This window comes from Oncorhynchus clarkii, chromosome 25 (genome assembly GCF_045791955.1).
Source record: "Oncorhynchus clarkii lewisi isolate Uvic-CL-2024 chromosome 25, UVic_Ocla_1.0, whole genome shotgun sequence".
Lineage (NCBI taxonomy): Eukaryota > Metazoa > Chordata > Actinopteri > Salmoniformes > Salmonidae > Oncorhynchus > Oncorhynchus clarkii.
This window is the reverse complement of record NC_092171.1, coordinates 18,184,046-18,200,646: the sequence shown is the minus strand read 5'-3', so window position 1 is coordinate 18,200,646 and position 16,601 is coordinate 18,184,046. Positions and strand designations below refer to the sequence as shown.

Here is a 16,601-nt window from a genome sequence, read left to right as displayed (position 1 = left end):
TTAAAGAGCTTTGGGGAGCAGTTAGAGATACAGTCACTAGGCCTCTCTCAGTCAAATTAAAGAGCTTTGGGGAGCAGTTAGAGAGACAGTCACTAGGCCTCTCTCAGTCAAATTAAAGAGCTTTGGGGAGCAGTTAGAGAGACAGTCACTAGGCCTCTCTCAGTCAAATTAAAGTGCTTTGGGGAGCAGTTAGAGAGACAGTCACTAGGCCTCTCTCAGTCAAATTAAAGAGCTTTGGGGAGCAGTTAGAGAGACAGTCACTAGGCCTCTCTCAGTCAAATTAAAGAGCTTTGGGGAGCAGTTAGAGAGACAGTCACTAGGCCTCTCTCAGTCACTCCGGGCTAGCCGAGCGGTTCTCTCCATAATGAAAGAACCCACTGATACAAAACCAAAGGAAATTTGAGGAAAATAAATATATTAACCATGAATGAGGAAAAATGACTGAATGCTCCCACACTACTCACTAGAGTTTAGAGTGGAGCGGTGGAAAGAGTGCCGCTGAGGTTTATGAGTACAATGTGCCCTTGTTGCGGTGTGTGTGCGCGTGCTTGCTAGCTTAGAACAGTAGTCTCAGCAGCAGCCTGTTCTGTGTTAATGTGCAAACTCTTCTATCTAATAGAAATGTTACAAGGTTAACACACGCAGATGTCTGCAGTCACCCCAGTTGTCATGAAGTAGGCAGCATTTCAAAAAGCCTAACTCAAACACACATTTAAGGCCACGGCTGAGAGTCTGTGACTAAAACTGCTTGCCGGTGACTTTGCCACTCTGTTGCTCCACAGGAGAGATGATAAACTCCCCGTAACCTACATCATTAACTAGGAGGCCATCCTAGGTTATTTCTATTTCAGTGTGTACCTGTTCTTGGGGAGGGGAGCGGAACTCCTTGGTCTTCTTGGCGGTGACGGCAGCAGACATGTTGAGGGCCAGCATCAGCTCGTTGTACCTGAACTTCTGGTTATACTGCAGCTTGGAGACAAAGCTGTCTGAGAAGGACACGATGGCCTCGATGCGATGCTTCAGCTCACAGTCACAGAAGTAGTGAAGCAGCTCACACATCTAGCAGACAAACACAGTTTCCACATATAATATCATCTGGGATTTAGACACAGACACTAATGACACATATCTTCAGGGAACTTATTAGAAGAGAAAGCATTGATACAGAGACATTACATGGCTGAGTGATTTTAAAGTGGACTATAAAATGTCAGTGGATTTTTGCGGAGCATGTGATTGAAAGCCTAGCAGAACCAGTACCTGTCGTTTCACTGGCTCAGGCAGCCTCTTCTCCAGCAGACCTTTCATTGGCAGCTTGGCGTCTTTGGCCGCCTCCTCCTCCCCAGCCTCCACCGCCTTCTCCTCGGTGCCTGTCAGCCCCTCCTTCTCTGTGGCCTCCATCACCACGGCGACGGCATCCTCGCTATGCTCCACAAACACGTTGGGGTCGATGAGGAGCAGGATCTTATGAACATCCTGACTTCCCAGCACGCCCATGGTGAGCAGTGTACCAATCAGCCTCAGGATGGGCACAAACTGGTACTCCACGCTGCCCCCTACAGGGTCCCTGATGTGATGCCCACCGCCCTGCACGGCCTCAGTCAGCATGGTGATGGCCTTCTCCTTCAGGGCATCCAGGGGGATCTGGGGGCTGTACAGTTGCTGCTCCCTTTTGGTGCTGATGAAGCAGGGGGGGTAGAAGTTGAGCCGGGGCTTCAGGGAGGTACTGAGGCCCACACCGGGAGGAGAGTGGTGCTTGGAGGCATCGGAGAACAGGCGGATGCTGCGCGTCTCGGCGGTGATGGGGATAATAAACTCGTTGTTCATCATGAGGCGGGCCTCCTTGGCCGTCTCCAGGTGAATGCTGATCAGGATGTTGTAGAAGCCCTCGCGCAGCATGCCCGACAAGTACTGGTTGTCGATGGTGTAGAGCAGCTGGGATTGGTCCAGGTGGCTGCAGAGGGCGTGTGCCACGCGGGTGTTTCCCAGGGCACACAGGGCACAGTACAGCTTCAGGGTGTGGTAGTGGAACTTCCTCAGGTCCTCCTGCTCAGACAGCTCCATGATGTCAACACACCTGGTGGGGAGGTCAGTATACTGTTTAAACAGAGCGAGGACGTATACAGGAGCGCTTATGTCCTCAACCAGGGTGTGTGGTGCAATCTGTGTATGTGTGCACATCTACCTGTTCTCCTCAGGTATGTGCACAGCCAGCATCTGCAGGGGCTCCCGACACTGCACCACCCAGCCATGTCTCTCACTGACCCTGGCTGTCTCCACCTTCAGGAAGGTGTTGGGCATGCGACTCCACAGCACTGAGTTGATGGTCTGGACATCTAGCCTCGGAGGGCACTGGGGTACTGGGTTCTTATGCTCACTCTTAAAGATGGCAGCTGACAGGGGCATGGCATTCTGTGGAGGTCAGAGGTCACACAGAGGACATTGTAGTTCACGCAATGGATGATATATCAGTAGAAACGGTGGATAGATTTAAAATGGACTTCAGGGATTAAAATCGAGTTACTCTACCTTTATCTTGGACAGCTCAAACTGGAAGAGGTTGGGGCTGGTCGGTCGCACAAACACAGCAGGAAACAGCTTTGTGTTTGGTTCTACCTGGTCAAGAAAAAGAGCACAGCACTAATATAAGAAGTTTACAGACAGAAAAGGCATATTGAGGCCATACTGCAGTTACAGTATAGAGGGGGACTATAAAGAGTAGCATTGAGAGTGCATGATGTTCTGGAGCTATCTGACTCGGTGTGTGTGTGTGTGTGTGTGTGTGTGTGTGTGTGTGTGTGTGTGTGTGTGTGTGTGTGTGTGTGTGTGTGTGTGTGTGTGTGTCAGAGAGAGACTAGGGAAGAGGCTGGCAGGATGGCTCAGAACAGTTTAAAAGCTTGCCGTGTTTCTACGAGGGGAGAAATTAAGAAGATCATGCCCTTTAAAAGGGGAGGTTTTGTTGTCTGGTTTGAGAGTACATACACAGACAGCCAGACACTGAGCTGAGATCTGGCAGGCTGGACAGACAGACCCTACCCTGCTGCTGAGCCCGAGGCAGGGGGGACTGAGTGACTATCACACTAATGAAGAGATCAGGACAGGCAAATCTTTTTTTAGAGAATAGATGGTGTTCTGATAAGAGACTGACAGATGGGACAGAGACTGTAGGGCTGATAGCAGCAGGAAGGAAGGAGACCGAAGAGAGTGTGATACGAGATTGTAGACTGTGCAGTGGACATCTTAAATAGAGACATTGTGTAGTTGGCTATACTGTACCTGGTAGGAGGTGGCCAGCTCCTTGCCGTTGCCAGTGAAGGTCACCAGGCCAGTGGCCAGGTCAATGAGACAGCCTATCTCCAGGTCCACATTACTGCGACTGGACGAGTGACCTGAGCTTGTGACGTCCCCACCCCACACCATGTAGCAGTTACTCCTCCTCACACTGGGGAATGGTGAGGGAGGAAGAGGAAAAAGAAGATAGTATCTGAGTATCTGATTAGTTGCTTATCACTATTCATACCGACATGAGGATGAGGGTTTCCTTAACAACACGATTACCTCTCATGGACCCGACCACGCTGGTCTCCCAGGGTAACTGTCACCGTCCGGTTCTTACTGAGGTTGAAGTGGTTGCTATAGTAATGGTAGTCGGGGGTGACCCAGCCCACCCACACACAGGATGGATCCTGACCAGCGAACACCCTGACAGAGTAGTGGTACTGCAAGACAACATGGTGGCAGGTTAGCTTGACGACATGGCACCTGAACTATCATCAGCTGCTTATCATCCACTTCATACCGTGCTGATGTTGCTGTAATCTGTTCCTCTTATTCCATCATGACTGTGTCTCATAGACTTCAATGGATGTCTACAAGGAAAACATCAGCATTGAATAATGTCTTTATATACTGTAAGTTAGAAGATAAAGCGCTTTTACAGAAACTAAGTTCAATACTGTAAGTGTCATATACAGATGTTAGTGTTGTACAACAGTGAATGTGTGTTCAGAGGCCTGACCTGTGTTTCAGTTTGAGGGACTCGGGATCTTCATGCACTCCGTTCATGTCCATGACAGGGCTGGTCTTGAAGAAGGAGTGGAACTCCACGGGCATGCTCAGTCGACAGTACACCATGTCACCATTACTGTTCTGGGTCCCAAACGTCCTGTGGCTCACCTTCAGACATGGAGGGCTGTCGATGGTGCCATCTATTCTGGTCACCTGGGATGGAGATGTATTTGGACAACTGATTTAGCCATTCTCCATCTTGGAAGTGAGATATCTTATTGGTTCTTTAAGGTTCTTCTGTGAACCTCAACATATCATGTATATTACCGTTTCGAATTTTGTCATTGACCTTTTGACTTTCAGTCTTACCATTATGTGGTTGTGGTTCTTTGGCACATTGACAAAGGTGGGGAGGCGTTTGCTGAACCACATGGTGACCTCACGGTTCATGTTGACGGCAAAGGGTTCGAAGCCCTCCTGGAGACCACACATGGTGTAGTACTTAAAGGTACTGGCGTCCTTCCCCAGGTTCATACGACCCACCTGGGACAGGCCCAGACTACACACTGGGATAAAACCTGGGGAACAGAGAGAGCGAGAGAAAGCGAGAGAGTCAATGAGAGAGAGAGAGAGAGAAAGAGAGAGAGAGAGAGAGAGAGAGTTAGATAGTGAGAACAACTGTCATCATCACCCTTCTTATTCTAAGAACACACACATCAGGGGGAGGGGGAAATCAATCCAGCTTTTAATAAAAGCCATTTACAAGTGTCAGATTATATGAAGTTCAATTCATGATGGTGAGGCACTTATTTTCACTTATTTTGCAGCATGCCTGTCAGTGATTTGACGGCACAGAGATATAAGAGAAGGGGCAGAGCTTAGAGAGGTCCTTCACATACACTCACCGTCTTCAGTCTCGAAGTCGGCAAAGCAGAGCTCAGAGCCCTTGTTGGTGATGAGGATCTCTCCGTTGAGGGTGAAGATCATAGACTTGTCCTCCATGTTGATCATACAGCCCACCACGTCCCCCGCGTGCCAACACCGCCCAAAGAAACGACTGCCCATGTTCAGACGTTGACCCTGAATATACACACACAATAACGCTCTACAATCTGACGCCATCCTTATTCAAAATGTGATTTATTATGATACACACAAATCATACTCTCCAGGCTAGCTATGCCATCATCAACTATGATAAAGTGTCTATTTTCCAAAGACATAACTGTCCTGCTCTGATCTGTTTCACCTGTCCTCGTTATTGTCTCCACCCCCTCCAGGTGTCACTTTTTCCCCCGGTGTATTTAACCCTGTGTTTCCTGTCTATCTGTGCCAGTCCGTCTTGTATGTTTAGTCAAGTCAACCAGCGTGGTTTTTCCCGTACTCCTTTTGCTATTCTCCTTTTTCTAGTCCTCCCGGTTTTGAACACGAGCCTGTCTGCCACTCTGTACCTCCTGGACTCTGGTCTGATCTGGTTTGGACCTTTTTGCCTGTCCACGACCATTCTCTTGCCTACCCCTTTGGATTATTAAACATTGTAAGACTCCAACCACCTGCCTCCTGTGTCTGCATCTGGGTCTCGCCTTGTGCCTTGATTATAACGCTATAGGCATGTAGAATAGAGTTGAGGGCTCACCTTGTATCCGTCGAAGACAAAGGCCAGCTCATCAGTGCCCAGCTCTACATCAGGCTTACATCCAGGTCTGGCCCAGCCCACACGCATGTCTCCCCCTGTCACCACGTCAAACTCAAAGTACCACTTCCCCGTCATCACCGCGTACGTCCTTTCCACACGGAAGAAACGGATCTTGTCGATGCTCAGTCTGTCCACCACATGGCCTGCTGGGTGGGAAGACAGCCACAGTATCAACACAGGACGTGTTGTACTGTTCTGTGTATGTCAACATGGCTTTGTGTGGTAAAGATAACTTACCACCCTCCTGATCTGGAGGTTCGATATTGTATCCGTATCCAATCAGAGTGCGGATGGCCTCACGGAGGCTGTCCCTGTTGGACTTCTTAGTGCGCTCGTCTAATAAAGAATATGGCACCAGGCGAGGGTTCCGCTTGCTCTTCACATCCTGCATTGAGCACAGATGGGCACAGTCAGAATCCCACGCACACCACTCATCATCGTGCTGATACTTAGCCAGCTCCATGGACCCGCTATAGGCCAGTGTTTGTCACGACTGGGCTGCCAATCTATAAGGGTCATTGAGTAGTTCATTGGGCGTTTGACATTATTACTCCGGCGCTATACTGATATTCTGTGTATCCTTTTGGTGTCATTCATCCCTCTGCAGGAGGTAGTGTTACATTTAGCAGTATTGCTTTTGAGCTTGCTGCTCTTACATAGAGAGAGGGTCCTTCTTTTGTCCAAAGTTATAAAGCCTTCCGTGTGTTTACTGTATGTGAGCTTTGGTCAAAACCTGCAGTGCTTTCACAGACATAACACAGAAGACTGTGTGCTTTACCTGCAGAATGCCATAGGTCCATCCTTGTTTGACCCTGTCCTTGGCCCACACGTTGTGGGCGTTCTCCGCCAGTTTATCCACCAGAAGTTCCTGGCCTGGGGTCAGCTTCACGTCAGACAGCTCCAGTGGCGTGGGCTTGTAACCATTCGACATCATGTAGCTTAAAACAAGACGAATCATTAGAATGTCTAACTACCTAGACAAAACAGTATTTGTCATGATTTTTCTTACATTATGCTAGCCTATCCAGAACATAGGAATCTCGAAAAGTTGGTAAATCATGTATTAGGTTCTTGCTGATCTGTGTATTCAAACGTCTAGTAGACTCTTACTTCTTTGGGAGTTTGATCTTCTTTAGGTCCTCTTCAGCGTTGGTGTTGACCTGGACAACATGGCATCCTAATGCCAGCAGAGTCCTGTGAAGAGACAGATTAACAATCTCCATCCTGGGGATAAAACCTGTCTACACAAGATGATCTCTCTAAGAGGGTGACTCACATTGCCTGCACACTAACTAAATACTATAATCAGCAGGCATAATGTTATGATACTAGGTTTGGTAGGTTTTTGCACTCCTACATCAAGCAGAGTGGCACATGAACCAGCATGAGCATACACAGAGAGCATTGTATTGTTTAATTGTGCATGTCCCGGTCCATTATGAAACCATATAATCACCTTAAGGACTTGTTAAGAAAGAGTTATTCACACTTGTATCAGTAAAATCTCATTGCTTTGTCATTGTAAGAGGACAAATGAGAGATGTGGTGTGATGGCAGAATAGCAGGGCTGCTCTTTAGGGGCCCAGGCTGTCTGTCTCTGTTGTGTCAGCGTCACTGTAGATGAACGTTAAACAAACCAGACTTTCTCTCTCTCTAATCACACACACACACACACACACACTTCTCTGTCTCATGAAACTTTATTTTGTGTTTCTCAGTGTTTGGGTGTGGGCTGTCAGTGTGGATCATTAGCAGATGTCCTACGGTGACAGGGGGGTGATGTCAGGAACACTGGGGGTATTTCAGTTGCTGAGAATCCAGCACGAGAGCACCTTCAGTCTACTACCTAACTGACCCCTGGTTCACCCACACCTTCAGTCTACTACCTAACTGACTACTGGTTCACCCACACCTTCAGTTTACTACCTAACTGACCCCTGGTTCACCCACACCTTCAGTCTACTACCTAACAGGCCCCTGGTTCACCCACACCTTCTGTTAGTCATATCCCACTGGGCACAAACTGGTTGAATCAACATTGTTTCAACGTAATTTGCCAACGTATTGTGACATTGAATCTGTGTGGAAAATGCATTGGATTTGAAAAAAGTCATCAGGGTGAAATTTCAACCATCATGGCATCCAATTTTCAACATAGACAAACCATGTATAAAATATGTTAAATTTGTACCTTTGAAACAACGTCAGATTTTCAACGTCACTATCAGAAAAAAATGATTGGCTGGGCAGCACCTCCTACTGGAGAGTTAATATATCTACAACTAGCCCTTTGGTCTCCTATCCAGCGTTTTAACCAAGCCCAGCTTTGATATTTATCAATGACTATTACCAATGTGCTATCGTGAGAATGATTATTTAAAGATCCTTTAATAACTAAATTGATTCACTGTTGCTATCAAAGTCATTCCAAAGGGAAGGTTTAACAGAGCAAATTAAATGTAACCATACTTAATAAGTTATATATCATCAATGATACTATTTAGGCCTATATAGTATTTGCAAAGTCATCAATAGCTATTGTTTCAATTCAACCCAGACAATGCATAAAGGCCTAGGGTTTCAAGCTTAGCTTGATTTCAAATGTAATCTTCATGTTAATAATTAATATGTTGGATTCACTTCTACATATCAACCAAATATCTAAGTTAAAGAATATGATTAAATCAAATCAAACTTTAAATGCAATTTAAATAAATGTTGATTTGATTTAGTCCTAGATTTTTTTTTATTTAACTAGGCAAGTCAGTTAAGAACAAATTCTTATTTACAATGATGGCCTAGGAACAGTGGGTTAACTGCCTTGTTCAGGGGCAGAGCGATAGATTCTTACCTTGTCAACTCAGGGATTTGATCTAGCAACCTTTCAGTTACTGGCCCAACACTCTAACTACTAGGCTACCTGCCGCCCCAAAATGAATGAAGACGTGAATCCAACATATTAATTATACATTTGTAGACAAACTAGAATGAAGGCCAGACTAAGTCAGTGGCACAAAACATACATATCCTTCAAATGTTGATTTTTGGTTGCATTGTCAACCAAACACAATTCAATACTACTTTTGTAAATCAGTATATAGCCAAAGGTTAAGGCTATATTAATAACTAATGTAACAGTACAATTCAACCTTAAAATGAGTAACACATCCATAGTCACATTTTGAGGTTACTCTAACTATTAATGTCTTCTTATGCAATCATAGTAATTTTGCATGTTCAACATAGCATGCAAAGGTTGCAGGTCTGTGGAGATCTTTAATCTGTGCAGAATCTGATCACTTGCATGAACTTTTAATGTAATCTCAACTGCAATTCAGGTAATTTGTTGTGCTATTAGATGAAGCACAGTGATACACATTCATCTGTTGTATAAATAAAACATATCTGACATTCTATTGCCATTTAAACTTTGTTGTGCTTTTAAACGTTTGAAAGACATTGTGACATTTAGATGACCACTGAACAAACAATCAGACATGGCCATTCCATTGCTTTTAGATGGGTGAAAGCATAGTGATAGCACATTGGGAATTCAACAAACGTCTGGCTGTCCTTTTTGAGTGGTTGAATAAAAAGGTTGAAATCTCATTGATCAACATCTCAAAAAAATATGACGTGGTGTGCCCAGCGGGATCTCTCCTTGTCTTTCTATTTCTCGTTCTTCATTACTGAAACTAACATAGTTACTTATAATGCAGGACATACTTCAAGGTTTCCGTTGACATCTGCAGGTTGTAATTCTTTTCCGTTTCGGGCAGTCTGGAAAAATCCACCAGGCAGGGGTGCTGCCGCTTATTATCGTCCCTTATCTGTGAAACACATGAGAATTGTTCATGTACAAGTATTTGTACATATTACAACTGTCTTGAGGAAAGGGGAAAGAAATATTCCAAAAGGTGAGTATAATTCAAATCACAATCAAGGTTTTTGTCAATCAACAGGGGAGTACTCTCTTAGGGGGAAAAAAGGGTGCCATCTAGAATCTAAAAGTGTTCTTCAGCTGTCCCCATAAGACTTAGAACACTTTTAGTTCCAGGTAGAGCCCTTTTGGGTTCCATGTAGAACCCTTTCCAGAGAGTTCTACATGAATCCCAAAAGGGTTCTACCTAGAACCATAAAGGGTTATCCTATGGGGACAACCCATAAAAACTTTGGGACCCTTTTTTCTAAGAGTGTGGGGATGCTGTCTACTTACAGGGGGCTACTGGTATACCGGAGTGATAATACGGTCTAGTCTAGTGGACGGACATGTTATGAATGTAGAGGAGGAGCATGTTTTCTTGGAAGATAGAGAGGTGTGAGTCCTGAATACCAAGCCAAGTGAGATATAGAATTATATTCTTGACTGCTGTGTTTTATCTCTAATAATCCCTCTTGCTGCTCTTTCCAGCCCAAGCAGGATTACATCCATGTTGACCAAGAAAACATGAAGTGGTGTTGTTGTACAGATATGTGGCTATTTGTGTGCTACATGAAACCCAGGCATTTCTTTTGTGAATAGCACAAGAACTCCCCAGGAATTATTTTACCTAACAGACTTTTCCTACAGCCTACTACAGTCCAGAAAGCCTACTACAGTCCAGACAGCCTACTACAGTCCAGACAGCCTACTACAGTCCATTCAAATAGGGCTTTGTCAGAGGACAAAGAAGTCCATGCTGTTATTCTTACTAACCTTCGTATGAATGTCACACAGCTTGTTTGAGATTATTTTTATACCGTCAATAGTCCATGCTGATAAAACTATTACAAGTTTTCTATAACCATACTAACCTCCGATAGTGAAGTGTGTCAGGGAGGTAATATAGATACCCTACCTCTGTACCCCATAGCAACCACAGCAACTAAAACTCAGACCTCTTTAAAATCAGCACTGAAGCTGTGCTCTCTGGAGAGTGGAATAGAATAACAGCGCTGTCCAGGTATGTGTTCTGTTCAGCCCAGATTTAGTATATTGTCTCCCTGGTGTAGCTTGCCCCATGTACTGCCAGGACAATGTCACCCGGCCTAAGCTAACGAGGTCTCGTAAAAAACAGATAAAAGCCAAACTGCTATGTCAGGGGTGCAGAATTCTGTTTAAATGAATAAGAGAGTTTGACCCCGGCGTAATAGATCTCCTCACCATCAATCAAAGGCTCTACTAAGATGTGGGAACTGATGGAATGGCTGGCAGTCCAGTGGGTGGACAAATCACACTGTCACAGTTGTGTTTAGAAGTGGGATAGAGTGGAAGGAGGACTGCAGGAATTAGAGAATCATTCAGTAGGGTGGGCTACGGTGGTCTACTCTACACACATCCATCACTTATGTAAAAATAGATATAAGAGCTGTGTTGCATATTGTTTCTGATATTGATTGTCTGCACCTTTAAGGGCAGTGGGGCACAACAGGTCATTTTGGCAATGTACTAACATGAAACAAAGAAACAGTCATTCAGTCTTTGTAACAGTAGGGCTTAATGAATTCACATCCAGTTTAATAAACTGGAATTCAACTAACAGAGAGAGAGAGAGAAAAAATAGTCTTTCCAATCAAGAATAGTCAGTCTTTCCAATCATTAAAGTGTCCACTAAAATTCTCTGAACTGAATTACAATGTTGGGCGGCAAGTAGCCTAGGGGTTAGGAGTGTTGGGCCAGCAGCCGAAAGGTCATTGGTTCAAATCTCCGAGCCGATTAGGTGAAAGATGTGCCTTTGAGCAAGGCATTTAACCATAATTTTACCAGGGTCGCTGTCAATAATGGCAGATCACTGGCCATGAGCCCACTCTCTGAGAGTGTCTCAGGGGGAGTGGGATATGCAACAAATTCATTTCCCAATTCACACATGAACTTGTTTGATATAAGTGTGAAATAATGTGTGAAATAAGACATATGTAAACACACACCTTCTTATCTTATCTTAATATCTATAGTCTAAACATGTCACTGAGGCCTATTTCCTGTTTAATTGCTGCAACAGAATGGCCAAAATGTCCTTCTGTGCCTTTGACTAAAACAATTGCATTGTAATTCATGACTGATTTAGGACACAGAAAAGATGAGTCTCTCGCCTACAAACAAACAAAAATGGAGTCTCTAGAATGAATGGCATGACGAGCACAATAGGAGAAATACGGGAGTATTCTTCACTTACCCTCTGTTGGGTTTGAACCGCAAATTATAAAAGAGAAAGCAAAATGGTGTACAGGCTTGTTTTGGTGATTTAACATTGGTAGAATTTACAAGATTAGATCAGGGTTAATGCATTTCACACAAATAATTATCAATACAATTGGCCTAACACAAACAAACATTTGCAAGCTGAGATTTACTTATGTTTATAGTTTATTTGTGTTTATATTGGTTGATAATCCATTTAGAGGTAATGTATTGTGTCTTTCCTAAGTACAGTGCCTTCGGAAAGTATTCAGACCCTTTGACATTTTTCACATTTTGTTACGACCTTATTCTAATTGAATTTTTTTTTTTTACCTCTTATCAATCTACACACAAAAACCCAGAATGACAAAGCAAAAACATTTAATTTAAACATTTTAAAAAATATATAAAACTAAAATATGACATTTACATCTGTATTCAGACCCTTTACTCAATACTTTGTTGAAGCACCTTTGGCAGTGATTACAGCCTCGAGTCTTCTTGAGTATGATGCTACAAGCTTGGCACACCTGTATTTGGGGAGTATCTCCCATTCTTCTCTGCAGATCCTCTCAAGCGCTGTCATGTTGGATGGGGAAGTTTGCTGCACAGCTATTTTCAGGTCTCTCCAGAGATGTTCGATCGGCTTCAAGTCCGGGCTCTGGCTGGGCCACTCAAGGACATTCAGAGACTTGTCCCGAAGCCACTCCTGCGTTGTCTTGGCTGTGTGCTTAGAGTCATTGTCCTGTTGGAAGGTGAACCTTCGCCTCAGTCTGAGGTCCTGAGTGCTCTGGAGCAGGTTTTCATCAAGGATATCTCTGTACTTTGCTCAGTTCATCTTTGCCTCGATCCTGACTAGTCTCCCAATCCCTGCCACTGAAAAACATCCCCACAGCATGATGCTGCCACCACCATGCTTCACAGTAGGGACGGTGGCAGGTTTCCTCCAGATGTGACGCTTGGCATTCAGGCCAAAGAGTTCAATCTTGGTTTCATCAGACCAGAGAATCTTGTTTCTGATGGTCTGAGTCCTTGAGGTGCCTTTTGGCAAACTCCAAGCAGGCTGTCAAGTGACTTTTACTGAGGAGTGGCTTCTGTAGGAAGAGTCTTGTTGGTTCCAAACTTCTTCTATTTGAGAATGACGGAGGCCACTGTGTTCTTGGGGACCTTCAATGCTGCAGACATTTTTTGGTACCCTTCCCCAGATCTGTGCCATGTCACAATGCTGTATCGGGCATCAACGAACAATTCCTTCGACCTCATGGCTTGGTTTTTGCTCTGACATGCACTGTAAACTGTGGGACCTTATATAGACAGGTGTGTGCCTTTCCAAATCATGTCCAATCAATTGAATTTACCACAGATGAACTCCAATCAAGTTGTAGAAACATCTCAAGGATGATCAATGGAAACAGGATGCACCTGAGCTCAATTTCGAGTCTCATGGCAAAGGGTCTGAATACTTATGTAAATAAGGTATTTTTGTTTTTTATTATTAAGAAATGTGCAAAAATGTCAAAAAAACATGTTCATTATGGGATATTGTGTGTAGATTGCTAAGGATTTTTTTTATTTCATCGATTTTAGAATAAGGCTGTAATGTAACAAAATGTGGAAAAAGTTAAGGGGTCTGAATACTCTCTGAAGGCACTGTATATCAATGACATGGACTGCCCAAAATAGTTTGCCAGTGCTCTGTGAATCTATTCTCTCCATCAGTGTTAAAGAGGTCTCCTACCTTCCCATAAGACCAGCCCAGTTCTATCTTGTTCATGGCCCACAGCTCGTGGATATTCTCAGCCAGTCTGTCCCGGACCTTCTCCAGGTATGGCAGCATGACGATCTGAGAGACAGAGAATCAGTGTCGTAGATAAACAGCATCTGTTTGTAGACAGTACAGCAGGCCTATGTCATCAATCATACATTGTGGATATTTGGAAACACTTACACTGTAGGTATTACTGTACAAGCCTCTTTAAAACATGCAGGATAAACACTGTTACTGTGTTTAAGATGAGCCATGTTGCAGTTAATGTGAGGCGTTCTGAGCTGAAAGCCATACCCCTGTTACCTGGCTGGTCTCCACAGGGGTGGGTATGAAGGAGGCCTGAGAAATGAACTGTGTGGTCCCCAGCAGGTCTCGGACCCCCTCCATGTCCCTTTTGTACTCCTTCACCGGCTCAACCTTCATCTTCTCCTTGGGGAGCAGGGCCTCGTAACACGGAGCATAGCCCGACGGAGGCAGGAACTTAAAGTCGCCATGACGACCGCCCATCAGGAAACGCACCCTAGAGAGAGAGAGAGGGACTTATCAATCAGTGTGTTCAGTATGTGGGTGACAGCTTGAGAGTGATTGATAGGTTGATAGTGGTGGAGGGGTTAGTTAGAGCAGAACATAGAGCCACTGAGTGCCACTGAGGCTAAACCCTAGCCCCTCACCAGCTCTAGCCAAGCCCTAGACCCGCTCTAACCAACCTCCAGACCAGCTCTAACTAACCCTCATACCAGCTCTAACCAAGCCCCAGCCCCAGACCAGCTCTAACCAAGCCCCAACCCCAGACCAGCTCTAACCAAGGCCCAGCCCAGCTCTAACCAAACCCCAGTCCCAGCCCAGCTCTAACCGAGGCCCAGCCCAGCTCTAACCAAACCCCAGCTCTAATCGAGGCCCAGCCCAGCTCTAACCGAGGCCCAGCCCAGCTCTAACCAAACCCCAGGCCCAACCCAGCTCTAGCCGAGGCCCAGCCCAGCTCTAACCGAGCCCCAGACCAGCTCTAACCGAGCCCCAGCCCAGCTCTAACTGAACCCCAGTCCCAGACCAGCTCTAACTGAACCCCAGCCCAGCTCCAACTGAATCCCAGCCCCAGCCTAGCTTTAACCAAGCCCCAGGTCAACTCTAAACAAGCTCCAGCTGAGCCCGGCAGAGCAGAAAGTGACTATGACTAACCCCACTTTGAGAATGATGCAACATTTCAGCCCACCACTCAGAAGCCCTCCTGGGCCGTAACCGAAATAGCAGCTGTAGTAGTGATGATGACGCATTCACTCCAAGTCTCACTGAGTGCAGTGCACAAATCAATTATTAACAAGTGTGTGCCGTTGCGTAGCATGCCCCGCTGCAGAGGACAGGAAATGTTCAAACCCCACAGGGTTCGTTTACAATATATGATGTGGCCTGCATCATACAGACAGACAAAATGCAGAATAACGCTGACAGAATTCCTATAATTATGACTTCCTGTTAATTTTGTATAATGCTGTATAATTTTGTATAATGCTTCTGCAAATGTTATTGTGGTAATTGAGATACAGGGTAGCTTGCAGACCATTATGGAATTTGATGTGAACTGAAATATTTTGAGCTATCAAGCGTCATGTCTCGGACAGTGGTCCAGAATAGTAAAATGCCATTTTGCTGTAGAAAACAGGGTCGGTCATAAAATCCTGGAATGCTTCCTGGAGCTTGAAATTTCATTTTTCAGACATGTCAGTCACATCATTTGAAGTTGCCATGGCAACACAAGTGAGTAAGATGTATGCCGAGCCCTTAAGGATTCATATTTAGAGGAAACTATAGAGGAATGGATTAGATGGAGTTTTGTGCAAACTAGAGGGAGAATAGAAAGCAATTTGAGGAGAGGGCTCTGTATGTGTGTATACGTGTTCATTCATATAAACGACAGGTGTGTGTGTAAGACAAACACATACTTGACGCCAGCGGAGAAGCTGACAACAGGGAAGAAGAGTCCATCAATGTTGAAGTTCTCGAACATGCCCTGTACAGGCTGTCCATTGATCCTGAAGGAGATGCTGGGAGCTCCCAGGTCCAGACAACAGCTCACCACATCCTCAGAGGTCAGGATGTGTTGGTTAATAGAAGCCACCGCCCGGGAGATACGACCTGCAATAAACCACAGTCTCAGCACAGAAATATGACCTGCAAGACACACACTCACTTTTGCACACGAAAGCACACACACACAGTGGGCAGAGATATTTGCCCTGCAGGACACACACTGTCTAGACACAATCTGGGTGACTTCTCATAATTTATGAAGCAGGTGACTTAATGTGCTTGAGATTCAGATGGAAAAAAACTGACCTGACCAGAGATGAAGTCCGTCGAAGCCGTAAGAGTAGAGGTCGTCCCCCACCCCGTTGCCCCCCCAACCCTCCCCTCCACCTGGGTAAGGGGCGTAACCCTTGTTGGTGGCCCAGCCCACACGCAGGTGAGAGGGGTCACTGGTCAAGAAGTGGTCCACCTGATCAATCATCAGCTCGTAGTACCACTTCTTATACTGGGCCGAGCCCTCACTCATTCCCAGGTAAATGTTGGGCCTCATGCTGCCAAAGATTAGAGACACGGATTAGGGTTTAATCACATACCGGTAACTGTGATCGATGTTGTTAAATGCACCTTCACCTTGCACAATCCAATCAAACAAACACAGCAATGAAAAGGATATCCAACACTAATATATATACTGTATATAAAGTATATAACTCATACTTTACAACCAGTAGCGCCTTAATCTAATTATACTGGGCTGGGATTGGATGGCTTTTTACCTTTGAACATCATTGACCAATCGGGTCTGGAGAAGCAGATCTCTTTTGGGGAGCAGGTGATCGCAGATGAGGTTCTGATTGGCTCGTACTGCCACCCCATTACACACACACAGGGAACAGAGCACATCCAAAATCTGCAGGCAGAGAGAGAGAGAGAGAGAGAGAGAGAGA

The 16,601-nt window shown here is 45.1% G+C and overlaps 1 protein-coding gene across 1 annotated transcript in view; it reads right to left on the bottom strand.

Annotated features, from left to right (window-relative positions):
- LOC139384069 (ryanodine receptor 3-like) overlaps window positions 1–16,601 on the bottom strand; it is a 159,766-nt gene that overhangs the window by 57,860 nt on the left and 85,305 nt on the right. Inside the window, exons 18-38 of the mRNA XM_071128705.1 lie at window positions 16,431–16,564; window positions 15,964–16,205; window positions 15,570–15,762; window positions 13,936–14,152; window positions 13,603–13,707; window positions 13,503–13,505; window positions 9,431–9,534; window positions 6,815–6,898; window positions 6,483–6,642; window positions 5,942–6,089; window positions 5,645–5,847; window positions 4,914–5,088; window positions 4,378–4,586; window positions 4,019–4,221; window positions 3,800–3,869; window positions 3,559–3,719; window positions 3,277–3,442; window positions 2,530–2,616; window positions 2,186–2,412; window positions 1,261–2,077; window positions 859–1,059 (exon numbers count right to left, since the gene is read on the bottom strand). Coding sequence (XP_070984806.1) covers window positions 859–1,059; window positions 1,261–2,077; window positions 2,186–2,412; window positions 2,530–2,616; window positions 3,277–3,442; window positions 3,559–3,719; window positions 3,800–3,869; window positions 4,019–4,221; window positions 4,378–4,586; window positions 4,914–5,088; window positions 5,645–5,847; window positions 5,942–6,089; window positions 6,483–6,642; window positions 6,815–6,898; window positions 9,431–9,534; window positions 13,503–13,505; window positions 13,603–13,707; window positions 13,936–14,152; window positions 15,570–15,762; window positions 15,964–16,205; window positions 16,431–16,564 — 3,909 coding nt within the window. The remainder of the gene's footprint in view (window positions 1–858; window positions 1,060–1,260; window positions 2,078–2,185; window positions 2,413–2,529; window positions 2,617–3,276; window positions 3,443–3,558; window positions 3,720–3,799; window positions 3,870–4,018; window positions 4,222–4,377; window positions 4,587–4,913; window positions 5,089–5,644; window positions 5,848–5,941; window positions 6,090–6,482; window positions 6,643–6,814; window positions 6,899–9,430; window positions 9,535–13,502; window positions 13,506–13,602; window positions 13,708–13,935; window positions 14,153–15,569; window positions 15,763–15,963; window positions 16,206–16,430; window positions 16,565–16,601) is intronic.